The 20723-nt window shown below is 43.6% G+C and overlaps 1 protein-coding gene across 1 annotated transcript in view; it reads right to left on the reverse strand.

Moving 5' to 3' along the window:
* Positions 1-1105: 1105 nt before the first annotated feature.
* pdik1l (PDLIM1 interacting kinase 1 like) overlaps positions 1106-20723 on the reverse strand; it is a 60697-nt gene continuing 41079 nt past the window's right edge. Inside the window, exon 5 of the mRNA XM_078237976.1 lies at positions 1106-1428. Coding sequence (XP_078094102.1) covers positions 1425-1428 — 4 coding nt within the window. The 3' untranslated portion in view covers positions 1106-1424. The remainder of the gene's footprint in view (positions 1429-20723) is intronic.

Consider the following 20723-nt stretch of genomic DNA (forward strand, 5'->3'; position numbering starts at 1 on the left):
CCAGGGTGCGTGGGGTCCATAATTATGCCGGCTGCTTTGCCGAGGCAATGGGAAGTGTAGACAGAGTCAATGGATGGGAGACTGGTTTGCGTGATGGATTGGGCTACATTCACAACCTTTTGTAGTTCCTTGCGGTCTTGGGCAGAGCAGGAGCCATACCAAGCTCTAATACAACCAGAAAGAATGCTTTCTATGGTGCATCTGTAAAAGTTGGTGAGAGTCAGAGCTGACATGCCAAATTTCCTTAGTCTTCTGAGAAAGTAGAGGCGTTGGTGTACTTTCTTAGTTTTGGCATGGGGGGAGGGGGGGGGGTGATGATCTGGACACCTAAAAACTTGAAGCTCTCGACCCTTTCTGCTTCATCCCCATTGATGTACACAGGGGCATGTTCTCCTTTACGCTTCCTGAAGTCAATGACAATCTCCTTCATTGAGGGAGAGATTATTGTTGCTGCACCAGTTTACCAGATTCTCTATTTCATTCTTGTACTCTGGGGGTCAGAACCTCAACCTGGTTTAAGCAGCACCCTGGAATAGAATGAGAGAGTATGGATTTCTGCCAGTTTCCCCACAGTAAGCTCCCAACTTCAATCATGCCACTGGAGGCCAGGCATTGCTCCACAAAGAATCAATAGTTCTATTTCACTGGAGCCTTTACTAAAGTAGAAGTTGGGACAATCTCACAGGTTGTCTTCACCAAAGACCATGAAAAGGAGACAATGGCATAGGAATTCTGGCATGGTCACATCCCATTGGGAAGTAGGTTGTACATTCAAAGAAAAATTGGTAATAGTTGAAGGGGAAACATTTACGGGGTAACTGGGAAAGAGAAAGGACAAGGTGGGTCTAATTGGATAGCTCTTCAAAGAGTCAGCAAAGACACGTTGAGCCAAATGACCTCTTCGTCATGTTTATTCTGCCTCTATAAATTTACAATTCTGCCAAGGTCCACATATAACAGGGGAGAGATGTGAGCTGCAAATGGACAATAAGCCATTAAATTTGAAAGGTTACCTACCTCTGTGTTTCAGCATTGTGAATTGTGCAGGAGCTGCTTCACAGGACCAGAGAGTCCCATATACAGCAGCACAGAGAAAGTACCTTAACAGAACATAGGAAATAATTATCCAGTTTGGTTAAAGATGGCTTTATTCATAGAAATATTACAATGACATTAAATTAGAGAGACTTCAGCCCCAGCAGTGGGAGGTTAGGTCCATTCTTCAAGCAGTGAACAAACTTCACACACAAATTATTGAAGAGTAGACTTTCCACATGGTTATCAATAGAAAAGCTTCTTGCTTGGGTGTAAAGAATTGGTGTGCAAAGATTAACAATCAGTCTTGATGTGGCCGGCAAAAGAAAGATTGCAACTGGTGTTGCAGTGATGAGAGGTGGTTAAGAGGAGGACAGCCCACGTAGTCTCTATCTGCAATACATATGTTGATTAAATTATAATCCGTATGGCACAAACATTATGCCCCAATATACCAAATATTAAAATTGTGCTAACTGTGCATTTCATAAATAACTGATGCAATCATGTCTTATCCAAATTCCAGCTAAAATTTTCACACTTGCCTGTTACTGCATTAGTCACAAGCCAGTTTGTAATAACACCACTGTGCAGTTTTATGAGCAGAAGCAGAAACCATACAGTACAGAAAGAGGCCATTCGGCCCATCGAATCTGCACCGACCACAATCCCACCCAGGCCCTACCCCCATATCCCTACATATGTCCTATGTCTTATGGTCTTATTCGAGGAATTAAGGGCTATGGGGAGAGAGCGGGTAAATGGAGTTGAAATCAACCATGATTGAATGGTGGAGTGGACTCGATGGGCCGAATGGCCTTACTTCCGCTCCTATGTCTTATGGTCTTATATTTTATCCACTAATCCCTCTAACCTACGCATCTCAGGACACTATGGGGCAATTTTAGCATGGCCAATCAACCTAACCCACACATCTTTGGACTGTGGGAGGAAACCGGAGCACCTGGAGGAAACCCACGCAGACATGAGGAGAATGTGCAAACTCCACACAGTGACCCAAGCCAGGAATTGAACCCAGGTCCCTGGAGCTGTGAAGCAGTAGTGCTAACCACTGTGCTACCGTGCCGCCCCATATTCTTCCCCATAATAATCAGGTTTTCTAAAAACAATTTCTCACCAATTTTCCTCAGTTACTGATTTTTTTTTCTGATTCTGAAAATTTAATTTTAAAATTACATTTCACAATAACATGATTATATTCAGATTTAATGTGGTCATTAAAAGCTTTTAAGTTGAAGATTTTAGTCTCAAAGAATCTGAGCTTCAGTTTTGGGCAGAGCTGTGATTCTATCAGCTAAAGTGAATTGTGTAGACAAGCATGTGAATTGTTCCCAGGAGCAGGCTGAGGGTAAGAGAGTGGGTTTTCTGACTGTAATTAATTATTTATTTTTTCAGTTAATTTTGGGTTTAAAATCGGAGGTTTTTTTCAAAACCGGAAGTCGGGCCAGGAGAGGCCTGGGGAAGTTTTTGGAGGGTTTAAAAAGGGCTTACCTTGGAGGTTCAGCTTCATTGTTCCCAGGAGCAGGCTGAGGGTAAGAGAGTTGGTTTTCTGACTTTAATTAATTATTTTTTCAGTTAATTTTGGGTTTAAAATCGGAGGTTTTTTTCAAAACCGGAAGTCGGGCCAGGAGAGGCCTGGGGAAGTTTTTGGAGGGTTTAAAAGTGCACCAAAGTATACAGCGGGCAGCATCGTAGCGGGCAGCAGAGTGAGTGGGAAGTTGAGTGAGCTGTCAGGGCTTTGGCTCACAGGGCTTGGACGAGCAGGGGTGAGTTTTTGTTTCCTTACACTCTTATTAACTTTTCACTGTCTTACTTGACATAAAGTGGCCAGTATGAGTGTGAAACCAGTGTGTTGTTCCCAGTGTAGGATGTGGGAGGTCCTGGAGGCATCTGGCCTCCCGGACATCCACATCTGTGAGGGGTGTGTCGAACTGCGGTTCCTGAGGGACCGTGTTAGGGAGCTGGAACTGCAGCTCGAGGATCTTAGGCTGATGAGGGAGAATGAGGAGGTGATAGACAAGAGCTATCATCAGGTGGTCACACCAGGGCCACGGGAGGAGGCCAAGTGGGTGACGGCCAGGAAGGGTAAGGCTAGGGTGGTTGAGAGCACCCCAGTGGATTTGCCCCTGCACAACAAGTACTCCTGCTTGAGTACTGCTGGGGGGGACAGCCCGCCTGGGGGAAGCAGCAGTGGCCGTGTCTCCGCAGTGGAGTCCAGCCCTGTAACTCAGAGGGCTAAGGAAAAGAGGAGGAAGGCGGTATTAATCGGGGACTCGATGGTGAAGGGGACAGACAGGCGTTTCTGCGGAGGTAGGCGGGATTCTCGCATGGTGGTCTGCCTCCCTGGGGCCGGGATCCAGGATGTCGCTAGTCGCGTCCCGGAAATCCTGAGGTGGGAGGGAGAGGAGCCTGAGGTAGCGGTACATATTGGTACCGCTGATGTGGGTAGGAAGGGAGAAGGGGTCATGAAAAGGGAGTACAGGGAATTAGGGAGACAGCTGAGAAAGAGGAAAGCAAAGGTAGTAATCTCAGGATTACTGCCTGTGCCACAGGAAGGTGAGGGCAGGAATGGAGTGAGGTGGAGGATGAATGTGTGGCTGAGGGACTGGTGCAGGGGGCACGGATTCAGGTTCCTGGACCATTGGAACCTCTTTAGGGGCAGGGGTGATCTGTATACAAGAAACGGGTGGAACTTGAATCACACGGGGACCAATATCCTGGCCGGTAGGTTGGCTAAGGCTACTGGGGAGAATTTAAACTAGATAGGTTGGGGGGAGGGGAGCTAGAAGAGTTGACTAGGATCAAGGAACTAATTGATGGGGGGGAGGATGCAGGGGTAAGGGGAATTACAAAATTAATGGTAGAGGAGAGGGTGCAAGTGAATGAAGGCGGTAATTTAGATAAGGGAGTAGAGGGAGACGGTGTTCGTGACTCATCAAAGCGGGTTCAGATAAAAGCTGGAATAAGGACACTTTGCCTGAATGCACGAAGCATTCGGAACAAGGTGAATGAGTTGATGGTGCAAATCAGCACAAGTGGGTACGATCTGGTGGCCATTACAGAAACATGGCTGAAAGGTGACCAGGACTGGGAGATGAATATCCAGGGGTATCAGGCGTTTAGGAAGAATAGACAGGAAGGAAAAGGTGGTGGGGTCGCGCTATTAATAAGAGATAATATCAGGGTAGTACTGAGGGATGACATAGGCTCTGAGGAACAAAACGTGGAATCATTATGGGTAGAGATGAGGAATAGTAGAGGGAGAAAGACACTAGTAGGTGTGGTATATAGGCCCCCAAATAATAATGTTGAGGTAGGGAGGGCTATAAACAAGCAGATAAGGGATGCGTGTAAAAACGGAACGGCAATAATCATGGGGGACTTCAACATGCACATTGACTGGCAGACTCAAGTCGGTAAGGGTGGAATGGAGGAAGAGTTCTTAGAATGCTGTCGGGATAGTTTCCTTGAACAGCATGTTACGGAACCGACGAGGGAACGAGCTATTTTGGATCTGGTATTGTGTAACGAGGTAGGTAGAATTAAGGATCTTATTGTGAAGGACCCTCTTGGGTCTAGTGACCACAATATGGTCGAATTTCTGATTCAGATGGAAGAGGAGAAAGTTTGGTCTCAAACCAGTGTCCTCTGTTTGAACAGAGGGAAATATGATAGGATGAGGGATGAATTGGCTAAGGTAGACTGGGAGAGCAGGCTGGCAGGTAGGATAGCTGAGGAACAGTGGAGGATTTTTAAGGAGATCCTTTTCAGTTCTCAGCAAAAATATATTCTAGCAAAAAACAAGGATTGTAAGAAAAGGGAGAACCAGCCGTGGATAACGAAGGAAATAAAGGAGAGTATTAAAATAAAAACAGCTGCGTACAGAGTGGCCAAAAATAGTGGAGAAACAAGTGATTGGGAAAAATTTAAGAAACAACAAAGAGAGACTAAGAAAGCGATAAAGAAAGGAAGGATAGACTATGAAGCTAGGCTAGCAATTAATATAAAAAATGATAGTAAAAGTTTTTATAAATATATAAAAAGGAATAGAGTGGCTAGAGTGAATGTTGGACCCTTGGAGGACGAGAGGGGGGAGTTAATAGTGGGAAATGAGGATATGGCTGAGTCTTTAAATACGTTTTTTGTGTCGGTCTTCACGGTGGAGGACACAAATAGTTTGCCAAATATTAACGATAGAGGGTTGGCAGCAGGAGAAATACTTAATACGATTAATGTTACCAGAGAGGCAGTGCTGGGTAGACTAATGGGACTGAAGGTGGACAAGTCCCCGGGTCCGGATGGAATGCATCCCAGGGTATTGAAAGAAATGTCAGAGGTAATAGTGGATGCGTTAGTGATTATTTATCAAAACTCGTTGCATTCTGGGGTAGTGCCGGTTGATTGGAAAACGGCTAATGTTACGCCGCTGTTTAAAAAAGGAAGGAGACAAAAGGCGGGTAACTATAGGCCGGTCAGCTTAACGTCTGTAGTAGGGAAAATGCTGGAATCCATTATTAAAGAGGAGATAGCAGGGCATCTGGATAGAAATGGTTCGATCAATCAGACGCAGCATGGATTCATGAGGGGAAAGTCGTGCTTGACGAACATGTTGGATTTTTATGAAGATGTGACTTGGGCGGTTGATGGAGGAGAACCGGTGGATGCGGTGTTTTTGGATTTCCAAAAGGCGTTTGATAAGGTGCCCCATAAAAGGCTGCTGAAGAAGATTAGGGCACACGGAGTTGGGGGTAGTGGGTTAAAGTGGATTGGGGACTGGCTATCCGACAGGAAGCAAAGAGTCGGAATAAATGGGTGTTTTTCCGGTTGGAGGAAGGTAACTAGTGGCGTGCCGCAGGGATCGGTACTCGGGCCGCAACTGTTTACCATTTATATAGATGATCTGGAGGAGGGGACGGAGTGTAGGGTAACGAAGTTTGCAGACGACACAAAGATAAGTGGAAAAGTGAATCGTGTGGAGGACGGAGAAGATCTGCAGAGAGATTTGGACAGGCTGAGTGAGTGGGCGAGGATATGGCAAATGGAGTATAACGTTGAGAAATGCGAGGTTATACACTTTGGAGGAAATAATAACAAATGGGATTACTATCTCAACGGAAACAAATTAAAACATGCTACCGTGCAAAGGGACCTGGGGGTCCTTGTGCATGAGACGCAAAAGCCCAGTCTGCAGGTACAACAGGTGATCAAGAAGGCAAATGGGATGTTGGCCTATATTGCGAAGGGGATAGAATATAAAAGCAGGGATGTCTTGATGCACCTGTACAGGGCATTGGTGAGGCCGCAGCTGGAATACTGTGTGCAGTATTGGTCCCCTTATATGAGGAAGGATATATTGGCATTGGAGGGAGTGCAGAGAAGGTTCACCAGGTTGATACCGGAGATGAGGGGTTTGGATTATGAGGAGAGGCTGAGGAGATTGGGTTTGTACTCGTTGGAGTTTAGAAGGATGAGGGGGGATCTTATGGAGACTTATAAGATAATGCGGGGGCTGGATAGAGTGGAGGCGGAGAGATTCTTTCCACTTAGTAAGGAAGTTAAAACTAGAGGACACAGCCTCAAAATAAAGGGGGGTCGGTTTAAGACAGAGTTGAGGAGGAACTTCTTCTCCCAGAGGGTGGTGAATCTCTGGAATTCTCTGCCCATTGAGGTGGTGGAGGCTACCTCGCTGAATATGTTTAAAGCGCGGATGGATGGATTCCTGATCGGTAAGGGAATTAAGGGTTATGGGGATCAGGCGGGTAAGTGGTACTGATCCACGTCAGATCAGCCATGATCTTATTGAATGGCAGGGCAGGCTCGAGGGGCTAGATGGCCTACTCCTGCTCCTATTTCTTATGGGTTCTTATGAAGAACAATCAATGTAAACATTTCATTGTCACACTTTGATTCAAAGCAAATCAAAACTAGAAGTTCGGAACTCATCATAAGCAGGGTAAACAACCATAAAACTGTACTGGGAAATGCCGACTGCCCACATGATTGGCACCCCATATCCACCACTTTAAACCTTCACTCCTTCCACCAGCAGTGGCAGTAGTGTGTCCCAAATATAAGCTGTGCTGCAGCAACTCACCAAGGCTCCTTTGACAGTACCTCCCAACCTCCTCCATCTAGAAGAACAAGGGCAGTAGATGCATTGGAATACCACCATCTGCAAGTTCCCCTCCAAGCCACATCAATTCAACTTGGGATACCTTTTATTCACTATTAGCTCGGTCAAAATCCTGGGACTTCCTAAGTACTGGACTGCAGGGGCTCAAGATGGCAGTTCTCAAGGGCAATTAGGATTCAGAAACAAATATTGGCCTTGCTAGTAACACTCATATCCCATGAAAGAATTAAAGCTGCAATGGGAAATGCCAATTGCTCACATAATCGGTACCCATATCCACCACCATCAAAGGCAGCAGTGTGTCCCATATACAAGAACTGCTGTAGCAACAAAAACAAAAGCAACTCTGATGGACTATTTAGGGAATCTACCAATAGGTTCCCTTTTAAAATGGAGAACCAATTAAATGACAAAACATTTTTTAAAAACTGCTTTCCTCAGTATCTGAAATTTCTAATCTCGAAAATAAGAGTTTAAATAGACTTACACGTCACATTTATCCAGTGAACAGTTTGGGTGTCTTTTTCATTTCTTCCTTCATGCCTTTATTTCAAGACCTCAGAAGTCTTGGAATTCTATGTTTTGACAGAATATTTTCTCTAGAACTTGGGACACGTACAGTTTTTAGAATTTCCTAGCTATTACATAAAATTACTTTTGTATCTTTATGACACTGAGATGTCACAAAGCGCTTTACAACCAGTGAAGCACTTTTGAATTGTGATCGCTGTTGTGTTATAGGAACCATGTCAGTAAATCTCCATAAGCAGCATGGTATAACAATCAGATAATCTGTCTATGATGCTGGTAGAGGGATAAACATTGACCAGGATATTGGCAAGAACTCCCCTGCTCTGCTTTGAAATTGTGCCATGGGATCATCTGATGGTCATGATGTGGAGATGCCAGCACTGCAGCGCTCCGAAAGCTAGTGGATTTTGCTACCAAATAAACCTGTTGGACTTTAACCTGGTGTTGTGAGACTTCTTACTACATCATCTGATGGAACAGACAGGGTCATAGTTTCATTCAAAAGATAGCACTTCCAACCATACAATGCTCCTCAGTACTGCAGAGGAGTGTCAACCTAGATAATATGCCCCGAGTACCTGGAGTCTACTTAGTCCCTAGTGAGGATTTGAGAGTGTCTTTGATTCACCCCAAAATACTTAGAAATAATCCAGAGATTGAATTCTCAATGCTTTATCTCCGCAAGACCCAATCCAGCCATTTGAACACACGTCTTAGGCCCAGCACTTCTATGCAAAACTGAGATAACACTACCAGCTTTTGGGTGAGACGTTAAACTGAGACCCTGGTCTGCTTCTCACCCCATGGCACGATTCCAAATCAATCAAGGGAGTTATCTCCACTGTCCTTCCTAGCCAATATTTATTCTTCAACCAACATCACGAGAACAGACGATCTGGTGTATATCTTATTGCTGTTTGTGGCTTTTGCTGTGTACAAATTGGCAAGCATGGGCGGCGTGGTAGCACGGTGGTTAGCACTGTTGCTTCACAGCTCCAGGGACCTGGGTTCGATTCCCGGCTTGGGTCACTGTCTGTGTGGAGTTTGCACATTCTCCTCGTGTCTGCGTGGGTTTCCTCCGGGTGCTCCGGTTTCCTCCCACAGTCCAAAGATGTGCGGGTTAGGTTGATTGGCCATGCTAAAAAAAAATTGCCCTTAGTGTCCCGAGATGCATAGGTTAGAGGGATTAGTGGGTAAATCTGTAGGGATATGGGGGTAGGGCCTGGGTGGGATTGTGGTCGGTGCAGACTCGATGGGCTGAATGGCCTCTTTCTGTACTGTAGGGTTTCTATGATTCTTACAACAGCAACAAGATTTAAAAATATTTGACAGTGATTTTGTAGGTCCTGAGGGGGTGGCACGGTGGATAGCACTGCTTTGCTACCAAATAAACCTGTTGGACTTTAACCTGGTGTTGTGAGACTTCTTACTGGCCTCTCAGTGCCAGGGACCCGGGTTCGATTCCCAGCTTGGATCACTGCCTGTGTGGAGTTTGCACGTTCTCCCCATGTCTGCGTGGGTTTCCTCTGGGTGCTCCGGTTTCCTCCCACAGTCTGAAAGACGTGCTGGTTAAGTGCATTGACCTGAACAGGCGCCAGACTGTGGCAACTAGGGGAATTTCGCAGCAACTTCATTGCAGTGTTAATGTAAGCCTTAATTGTGACTAATAAACTTTTAACTTTAAAAGGCACTTCATAAATGCAACTGTTTAAGCATCACAAGGGGGGTTCATCAAGAAATTAATAGGCTGATCAGGACAGCAGTCTGCAGTGCGTGTCAGTAGATGGGTAGAGAAATTGAGGGGGAAGAACTTATTTAGGGTGAAGTCCGTCAACTTATGGTCCATGTCCCATCCCATAGGTCCAACCCACACCCTCAATCCTGCCAAATCCAAATTTGATGGTTCATTTTCCTTGACAAGTGTTGTTGTTTAACAATTGTTCCTTTAAATCCAATCACAATATATAGACAGTTAAAAGTTCAGTTTCCCTATATCAGGCTTATTTTCACACAATGCTACAGTTTGAACAGTAGCAGTAATAAATTCAACTTAAATGAATGCAGTATATTTAGATCAGTTAGCGTATTACTCCTTTTTAAATTTGAGTGGGAGGGTTAGTTTATTTCCCCCCCCACAGTATATCTAATTTAACATTCTGTCCATTTGAAAATCTCAGAAGGAACTGATCACTGGAATCCTGCAAGAGAGAAAAAAAATTGGGTTGAATTACCAGGAAACATTCTAGATTAATTAGGCTTCCAACTGTAATGGGGTACAGAAAATCAAAGGTAATGGATCCCTATGTATCTGTCTCCCACTCCAAAACTCCTCTCTGTCCTCACAAACCTATGAGTCACATTGCCATTACTCTGTCCTCAGACACAACCACAGCGTTGAGACAATGGGGCCTTCTTCCCCAGTACTTATAGGGGTGGGATTCCACATCCTAGATCATAGAATCATAGAAACCCTACAGTGCAGAAACAGGCCATTCGGCCCATCGAGTCTGCACCGACCACAATCCCAGCCAGGCCCTACCCCCATATCCCTACACATTTACCCACTAATCCTCTAACCTACACATCTCAGGACACTAAGGGGCAATTTTAGCATGGCCAATCAACCTAACCCGCACATCTTTGGACTGTGGGAGGAAACCAGAGCATCCGGAGGAAACCCACGCAGACATGAGGAGAATGTGCAAACTCCACACAGACAGTGACCCAAGCCAGGAATCGAACCCAGGTCCCTGGAGCTGTGAAGCAGCAGTGCTAACCACTGTGCTACCGTGCCGCCCGGATATATATATACATAAAACTTACCCTCTACCCCCTCCTCCCTTCAAAATATTGGAATAGCTGTAACCCTGTTCTAATACTTAAGACCTTAGATCCTCTTAAACTTTCCAGATCCAAGAGCCACCCACAATGCTGATAAATCAGTGTTCCTGATGTTTAACTCCATTGTTCCTCTCTAACCTCAAATTCACCATATGTCAAAACCACAGGAGATGCATTATTATATGAAGAGTCATAGGTACATCTGCAACCCTTGCCAAGTAATTCATTTTATGCAACACTTACCACATCTGCTTCCATCTCACTAATTCCACTGTGCATATCACAAATTAAACTTACAAATTTAATTTACTTACCTCAAGCTGGGTGCCACTGACCCACCATACAACGTAGCTGTACCTCCAAGATAGGTGGCGAAGTGACATTGTTTTCCACAGTGCCACCCAACTTGGAAATAAATTGATCTACAGTCCCAATGTTGCTTCCTTCTCACCTGCCACTCTAAGTACTCTGCAACTCTTAATCCAATCTGAAGTTCTAAGACCACTTATACCCATATTTTCAACTCTTGTTGGAAACTGGCTTTAATTTTACAAAATCTTTAAGAAGTGTGTCCATATTTATCTTAAATGAAAGATTTCCCCAAAACAACAAAACCTGCCTAGATGTCATGTGTCAGGGCTCAAGTCAGGTCACAGTCATGGGGTGCTAAGTTGTGCAGGTGAGGGAAAGACAGAGGATAGGAAAAGGGAGAGAAGAGTTTTGGCACTGCCCAGGTATTCCTGCCAGCATTGCTCCCTTTTGTCTTTACCCACCCTGAGCATTTATACTTTTCCTCCATTTTGTAGCTTCACTTCCACCCTTGCTCTGCCACACTCTGAATAATTGTGTCTTTTCCCTCACTACTGATCCAATGCCACATTTTCAAACATACAATTGGCAGACAGGAAAAGACCACTGGTCAATCAAGCTTGCTCCACACAATGATGGCTGGAACATTACTAAATTCATTCTTTCTTTCTTTCTTACGCATCCCCTCTTCCCCCAGAATTTAGACAATATCTACACTTTCACCAACAACAAATTTGCAACAGGTACTGAATAAGGGAGGTGCCCGGAAAAGAAAAAAAATGTTAGAGAGAAAAGGGCAACCCCACCATCTCCTTTCTAAAATGTGATGTACACTGGACACAAAGCACTCTTCAACTCTCCCTGACCATCATCATATTATGGAGGAGTTTTCTGCTCATTTACATTAGAGATGTTAGGATATAAAATGGAACTGCTCCATTTCTGTCTGCCAGAATAAAGCTCAGACAACCTATGTCTACCAGGAGCTGAGTTGAGACTGCCAAATCCATTCACATAAAAATCAGCGGGCAGGGATCACCTTAATTTCGTTAGTCTGGGCTATAAAAATTCTAGATCACAAGAAATGAAAGGCCAGTATATATCTCCATGTACCATTCAGGCCTCCAATCCCTCTCCAAAAAATAATACAGGATCATTTAAGGTTTTTAAAACTCTGGAGTATAAATATTTCTAAAGTTGACATGAAGTAGCTCCTTTGCAATTGTGAAATCCCTCAAAGATTTATAACTGCTGTACAAAGAAAAACAGGTTTTTGAACATATGCCATTGGGAGTGTTACCTCCCTTCTATCTTGCCATGACAAGTGTCACAGCTAAACTTAAAGTTACTCTTGCAACATGCGCCTGTGATGACTAAGCAATGTAACGCAAGATCTCTATCACCTCAGGCAGAATGGCCTTTCCTCTTACTATCTCACCAAATTTCAAATGGCAAACTATTAGTACAAGCCAACTGAGTGAATGAATAACCGAGGCAACAAAACTCCCATTCTCCCTGCCAGCCCATCCCAGCACCACCAAAGATAGAGGGGTGTGGGAGTACATTAAATCTGAAGTACTCAAATACTTGAAGTGGGGACACACAAAGAGACACATCTTGAGAGGAAATATTCTCCACTTTCGATTTTAGGGAGTCTCAGACCCCGACAGCTGTTCACTTTTTACAGTTCCATTCCATCATCAAGATTAGTTGCTGATTCATAAAGGGTTACAATGGGACCCACCTAGACTGGGAATCCAAAACGGCAGGATCCCCATTAAGTTGTTCATTTCCAGGGCAACACTTTATTCTCTGTAAAGGAAGATATTCTTCAAGAATTTCCCTCAGATTATTTGATTTCCACTCCTCTTCCCTTGCCTCCACCCATCCCCAAAGTATTTGGGGTGCTTCACTAGGTCCTTGTGATACATGTTTAACCCCCAAATTTAGGTCTTAAGAAAATCCAGCCAATAGCAGGTTGTCCCAAAGTTGGAAAGTTATCACACTATAATTAAATCTCGCCTATCCTTCACCCCTTTATCTGCCAGTTATCCAGTTTCTCTTTAGTATGCTAATATCTTTTGCATATTGGCCAGCAAGCTCTCTCAGATACAAAAGCTGGCTCAGTAGTTTACACAGTGAGATTCAAGTTACTTGTAGATTCAATATTAAAGCAGTGTGATTTACAGAAATAAATTTGATACTTAAATAGTTAACGTTTTAGCACATGCAGGAATCATGCCTGAGATTGTGTTGATTACGCTAGTTTAACAGAACATAAACATTGCACTGTTCTTTTTTGAAGGAGGGGCGTTAGTGTCATAACCACCTGCTCTCAAGTTTGTTTTTAAAAGATGCAGCGACGGACTGTGTGATTGGGTAGAAGTGAAAAGGGCAATGTTTAAAATGCTTTGGGTTAAATGACTCCACCTATCCCTAAAGTTCATTTACAAATGTTTCACTATCGTAGCAACAGGGAACTGTGGTTTAAGCAGATTAAATTGAGGTGGAGCTAATGTTTCCACCTGCTGCCTTCAGGGTTTGTAACCAGAATGGTATTGCCAATGCTGTACTACATTCTATATTTCAGAGCTATGCGGAGTCTCCAGCACAACAACCCAACAGGTTTCTACCAGCATTTATGTCCACGCATGCCTCCTCTTGCCCTACTTCATTTAATCCCATTAATATATCCTTCTATCCCTTTTCTCCCTTGTGTCCTTATCTAACTTCCCCTTAAAGGCATTTGTGCTATTTGTCTATTTAGATAACTCCCTGTTGTAGCGTGTGCCATATTCTGAATAAAGAAGTTTCATTCTACTAGATTTAGTGACTTGTATATTTATAATCCGTGGGTTTGGATACCACACCCCCACCCATGCCCTAACCCAATATCTTGCTGAATCATTGTTCCTGCTCTGTGAACTCTCAATAAATGCTCGAGTGCACTTCAAATGCAGCCTCAGGCAGCCCATTTAAACAAAAACAAGTCATTGAAGTGCATTCAAACAGGACTTTGAATTAATTGCTTTATCAGTAGCTGTTATTGATCAATAATCTAACTTCAGCTGGAATCTGTATAAACATCGCTCCTCATTTTGTAATACTGAAAGATCAGCTCTCAAAAGAGACTAACTTAAGCAGGTTACATTCAGTTAACTCGGCACTAATATACATTATAACATGGCTATTCAATTGAATCCTTCAAATCCAACTGAATCAATTTCAGTTATCATATCAAGTTAACCTTTTACACAGTGCAAACATTTTTTAAAAAATGAGAACATTTGGTCAAATTGTAACCCGACAAACTGTCAGTAAACCAACTGCCAGTGATTTTAGCCTTAAAATTACCTTGCAACTCATCCTGCTGACATGAAACATACCTTACCCTCTAACCACTATTTTAGTTACTCACTAACAAATATGCATTAGGATTAAAGGAGTTAAATATTTACCTGGGTCAACAAAATGCAATATATTGTTAACGAAAACATTCCGTTATTAAAGGAAACAGTTTACCAATTCTTTCTTGATCAGATTCATATTGTTGCCAACTGCACAAACATTTGAAGTGATATTTCACAGCTGTACACTGTGCTCTGCTTAGCCACCAATGGTAATTGACTCTTAGATATGGGGAGGGTGATGTGATGAAAGAGAATGGGCTTGTCAGAATTTTATTTATTATTGCAATTTCCCAATCTAGAGCAAGCTTGGGAAACATTTAATTTGGTTTGTTGAAACTGCAGAACATTCATGCCAAGTAGGTTAAGATCCAGAGGATGCCAAGACTGCTAGACTTAACTATTCTAGAATTCCACTGTGGAATTGTCAAGTGATAAAGTACAGAAGGCCATTCAGCTCCATTTTAAAAATTCTTTCACTGGATATGGGCATTGCTGGCTAGGTTAGTATCTAATACCCAGCCCAATTTTTTTAAATTCTTTTACGAGTGTTGAGCACCACTGGCTAGGCCAGCTGCCCATCCCTAGTCACCCTCGAAGGTGATAGCGAGTGCATTCTTGAGCCACTGCAATCCATGTGGTATAGGTATATCCACACTGCTGTTAAGAGAGTTCTGTGATTTTGACTCAGCGACAGTGAAGGAACAGCAATGTAATTCCAAGTAAGGATGGTGGGAACTTGCAGGGTGGTAGTTTTACCATGCATCTGCCGCCCTTATCCTTTTTGGTGTTCGAGGCCATGGGGGGTTTGGAAGGTGTGGTTGAAGCAGCTTTGAAGAATTTCTGGCTTCTTGAAAGAGCTATCAAATTAATTAGCTTCCCTGAATTTTCTCCATAGAATTGCATTTTTTTTCCCTCTACAATCATTTATCCAATTTAAAATGGAGGGTCTCACCCACTATTGTTAAAGTTGCTTGCTAGTCCTCAGAGATTTGAGATGTCAAGTCTCAGTAGGAAATTTCAACATTGATGTCTAAAGCTCACTGAGCTGTCATGAAGGTGTGCTTTATACCAAATAATTATTTTTAATTCAGACTTTTTAAAAACAGAGACTGAAGTGATTTGAACTCCCAGTCCAAGGTGACTAACCTCAATTTGCATTACAATACATTCCACATTTCAATTCATTGGAGTGGAGTATGTCTGCAAAACCTGATGAAGGCAATGACTTCAGGAGCACGTGAAGGACTGGGGTCTCCTGTTCCATTAGCAAGGCATGTATGACAATACATGTCCAGAAACTAACTGGCCTGGCTGTTGGTTTTTAGGAAGAGTCCAAAGTGAACAGTTGCTATTTTTCTTTTGCCTTGGAAGTTTGTCTGAGGAATTCAACTGCTGGAGATGGGCCATCAAGACTATTTGCTTGACAATGGGACCCTGACTAAGTTGACTTCCAGGCATGAACTTTGAGGAGAACCACTTGTTTTAATCCCCTGACAGTTGTAGAAGGATGTGGAGATGCCGGCGTTGGACTGGGGTAAACACAGTAAGAAGTTTAACAACACCAGGTTAAAGTCCAACAGGTTTATTTGGTAGCAAAAGCCACACAAGCTTTCAGAGCTCCAAGCCCCTTCTTCAGGCGAGTGGGAATTCTGTTCACAAACAGGGCATATAAAGACACAGACTCAATTTGAATAATGGTTGGAATGCGAATACTTACAGCTAATCAAGTCTTTAAGATACAAACAACGTGAGTGGAGAGAGCATCAAGACAGGCTAAAAAGATGTGTATTGTCTCCAGACAAGACAGCCAGTGAAACTCTGCAGGTCCAGACAAGCTGTGGGGGTTACAAATAGTGTGACATGAACCCAATATCCCGGTTGAGGCCGTCCTCGTGTGTGCGGAACTTGGCTATCAGTTTCTGCTCAGCGACTCTGAGCCGTCGTGTGTCGTGAAGGCCGCCTTGGAGAACGCTTACCCGAATATCAGAGGCCGAATGCCCGTGACCGCTGAAGTGCTCCCCAACAGGAAGAGAACAGTCTTGCCTTGTGATTGTCGAGCGGTGTTCATTCATTCGTTGTCGCAGCGTCTGCATGGTTTCCCCAATGTACCATGCCTCGGGACATCCTTTCCTGCAGCGTATCAGGTAGACAACGTTGGCCGAGTTGCAAGAGTATGTACCGTGTACCTGGTGGATGGTGTTCTCACGTGAGATGATGGCATCTGTGTCGATGATCTGGCACGTCTTGCAGAGGTTGCTGTGGCAGGGTTGTGTGGTGTCGTGGTCACTGTTCTCCTGAAGGCTGGGTAATTTGCTGCGATCAATGGTCTGTTTGAGGTTGTGCGGTTGTTTGAAGGCAAGAAGTGGGGGTGTGGGGATGGCCTTGGCGAGATGTTCGTCTTCATCAATGACATGTTGAAGGCTCCGGAGGAGATGCCGTAGCTTCTCCGCTCCGGGGAAGTACTGGACGACGAAGGGTTCTCTGTCCACTGTGTCCCGTGTTTGTCTTCTGAGGAGGTCGGTGCGGTTTTTCGCTGTGGCGTGTTGGAACTGTTGATCAATGAGTCGAGCACTATATCCTGTTCTTATGAGGGCATCTTTCAGCATCTGGAGGTGTCTGTTGCGATCCTCCTCATCCGAGCAGATCCTGTGTATACGGAGGGCTTGTCCGTAGGGGATGGCTTCTTTAACGTGTTTAGGGTGGAAGCTGGAGAAGTGGAGCATCATGAGGTTATCTGTGGGCTTGTGGTACAGTGAGGTGCTGAGGTGACCGTCCTTGATGGAGATGCGTGTGTCCAAGAATGCAACCGATTCCGGAGAGTAGTCCATGGTGAGTCTGATGGTGGGATGGAACTTGTTGATGTCATCATAGAGTTGTTTCAGTGATTGTTCACCATGAGTCCAAAGGAAGAAAATGTCATCGATGTATCTAGTGTATAGCACCGGTTGAAGGTCCCGTGCGGTGAAGAAGTCTTGTTCGAACCTGTGCATGAAGATGTTGGCATATTGAGGTGTGAATTTGGTCCCAATGGCTGTTCCGTGTGTCTGGATGGAGAACTGGTTGTTGAAGGTGAAGATATTGTGGTCCAGGATGAAGCGGATGAGTTGTAAATTGCATCTGGAAACTGGCAGTTGTCGGCGCTGAACACTGAGGCCGTTGCAGCAATGCCATTGTCATGGCGGATGCTGGTGCAGAGTGCCGAGACATCCATTGTGACGAGGAGTGCTCCTGGTTCAACTGCTCCATGCGTGCCGAGTTTCTGTAGGAAGTCCGTAGTGTCGCAACAAAAGCTGCGGGTTCTTTGTACAATGGGTTTCAGGATGCCCTCGACATAGCCGGAGAGGTTCTCGCACAGGATCCCATTGCCCGATACAATGGGACGGCCGGGTGTGTTTGCCTTGTGTATCTTCGGGAGGCAGTAGAGATCTCCAACGCGGGGAGTACGTGGGATGAGAGCACGGAGGGTGCTCTGAAGGTCCGGATTAAAGGTCTTGATCAGAGTGTTGAGTTGACGGGTGTGTTCTTTGGTCAGATCTGCAGGTAACTGTCTGTAGTGTTCCTTGTTGTTTAGTTGTCGGTACACTTCTTTGCAGTAATCTGTTCTGTTCAATATGACGATGGCCCCTCCTTTGTCTGCTGGTTTGATGACAATGTTGCGGTTGGTCTTGAGAGCGTGGATGGCGTTGCGCTTGGGTGATGTTCGGGGCTGTCTTGCGAGTGCGGCTGATGAATTTGGTGTTGACGCACCTCCTGACGGCTTGGGCATACATGTCAAGTCGAGGGCAGCGGCCTTCCAGAGGAGTCCAATTCGACTCTTTCCTCTCGGATGCACTGCGGATCTCTCTGTCGGCTGTTCCGGTTCATTGGCTGTCTCATTGTGTTCGCTGTTGGCCTCTTGGGGTTTGTGGAAGAACTCCCTCAGCCTCATTCGCCTGATGAATTCCTCTGTGTCTGCTGCGAGACTGATGGGGTCTATTTTGGTGGTGGGGCAAAAATTAAGCCCTCGGCTGAGAACTTCGATTTCATCTGGTTGAAGTGTGTAGTCGGACAAGTTGACAATGGACTTCCCTGCAGTGGTACTGTTTTCTACTGTGGTAGAAACGTTAAAGAAGCCATCCCCTACGGACATTTTGTCTTGTCTGGAGACAATACACATCTTTTTAGCCTGTCTTGATGCTCTCTCCACTCACGTTGTTTGTATCTTAAAGACTTGATTAGTTGTAAGTATTCGCATTCCAACCATTATTCATGTAAATTGAGTCTGTGTCTTTATATGCCCTGTTTGTGAACAGAATTCCCATTCGCCTGAAGAAGGGGCTTGGAGCTCCGAAAGCTTGTGTGGCTTTTGCTACCAAATAAACCTGTTGGACTTTAACCTGGTGTTGTTAAACTTCTTACAGTTGTAGAAGGAAGCATAACAAGCTGACCTTTTGTACATTTTAAGCACATATGTTTACAGCAGAACTGAGGACAAGCAGCTGAGGGGAGAAGACCTACTGGTGGTTGCTCCTGCCTCCTTTTTTTTCTCCAACCCACCTGGTCAATTTTGAGCCTCGTTTGCTAACGTTGATCCTCCAGCGTTGCCTTACTGCAGACAAAGATTTCTCAAAAGAATCCAGTCCAGCACTACCGTCTCCCAAAGAACAACTAACTCAGTCAACAAAAAACCATCTTTAAATTGGAAGCATAGAGACCATTGAATTCAACCTGAAGATAGCCTAGTCACCAATCTACAGACGGTATACTCTTATTTGTTTCATGGACTCTACAGATTACCATTCAGTAATTTAGTACATGTTTGCACATGCAAAACTCGGAGTATTTAAAGCTGACTCCTTTCTTTCTTAAACTCAAGAAAACCTGTGTTACTAGTTACTTTTTGATCACAACGGCATAAACAGTTGCTGAATTGGCGAGTATAACCTTTTCAAAGAAAATTTTGTGGTCAAACGAGGAGAGGGCAAAAAGGCAAGCCATTCTATCCCTCCTTGCCTGGTTATAAGATATTATATAGAAACAATTTAGAAAAACGGTAAGCCATAAGTCTATTTTATCAGCTTTAAGGTACAGTGTAATGTTACTGGACTAGTTATCAAATGGGCTAGAGCTAGACAAATAATCAACAAATGTGAATTCAAATCCTACCATGGCAAAATGTAAGAGTCTGGATTCAGTTTTTAAAAAACATAGCTGGTTTGAGAAACAAAAAAGTCACTATCAAGCTGTCGGATTGTCACAAAATCCAATAGGTTCACTAATATCCTTCAAAAAAAGAAACTTGCCATCTTTGCCCTTGCAATTGACTACACTGAAAACTATTTTCCGACAGGAACTGGTAGTCTCTATTTCAGTCTGATCAGTTTCTTATATCATCTTTGCAGGTTTGTTTTTTAAAAAACTTAAAAGCAAAAATTGGGACAATATTTTATTTTATCAAATTTGAAACTGTTAACTTTCCTGCTCTTGGCTTTTTAAAAAAATAATTTCACATTCAACAACAACTATGCTCCATCTGGTCTCTGTATTACAAAAAGGACATAAAGGCATTGGTGAAGCACTATGACAGAGGTTAAACTTAAATATTTACTGAACAGGCTGGGGTTCTTTTCAGAAAAGGCTGAGGTATGACCCATTATATGTCTTCAAAATTGTGAAAAAGTTTGAAACAGTAGATAGATGCCTCTAATTGTAGGGGAGTCCAAAACAAGGAGCATTAAATGCAAGTCACTAATAAATCCAAAGGGAATTCGCCTTTACCCAGAGAGAGTGGTTAAAATGTGGAATTTGATACATTGAAAGAGGTGGCTAAATAGGTATATGAAGGAGAAAGAAAAAGAAAGCAGATAGGGTGAGAACACAATAATGTAGTTCATAAGAATAAATCAATTGGATGGAGCTAGCCTGCTTCGGTGCTGTGAATTCTACATAATTTTCATTTACTAATAGCACCTTTAACATTGTAAAAGCATTCCAAGCTTCTCCAAACCAATCCCAAATACTTCCATTAAAGGATCCGTTAGTCTCCTCCTTTCAATGAAGGCAAGTCTCAGGATAGCCAATGCCTCCTTACAATTCTGTCGTCTTGGTTCTGTCATTAATCTGATAACCCTCATTTATACTCCCTCAATAATTTAATACCCTTAAACTGGGAAGGCTAAAATTTCTATTTCCTCCATTCTTAGTCTCTCTCAATGCTCATATTTGTCATGGACAGAATGTGTGCATTCTTACCCCTCATACAAAACATTCTAATTATGGGCAGTATGTCCTTACCATCAGAGACATGAAGCATTGACAGAAAGTTTATAATATACTAGAACATGGCAACATCTTGTTTCATTCATGAATATTGTAAGATCTCATCTACTTTTCTTCTTACCAATGTCATATCACCTTAAGTTACTGAGGCTGATTGAACTCTCATTTCACCCAAGAGTTCATTT

The sequence above is a fragment of the Mustelus asterias genome, chromosome 21 (genome assembly GCF_964213995.1).
Source record: "Mustelus asterias chromosome 21, sMusAst1.hap1.1, whole genome shotgun sequence".
Taxonomy (NCBI): domain Eukaryota; kingdom Metazoa; phylum Chordata; class Chondrichthyes; order Carcharhiniformes; family Triakidae; genus Mustelus; species Mustelus asterias.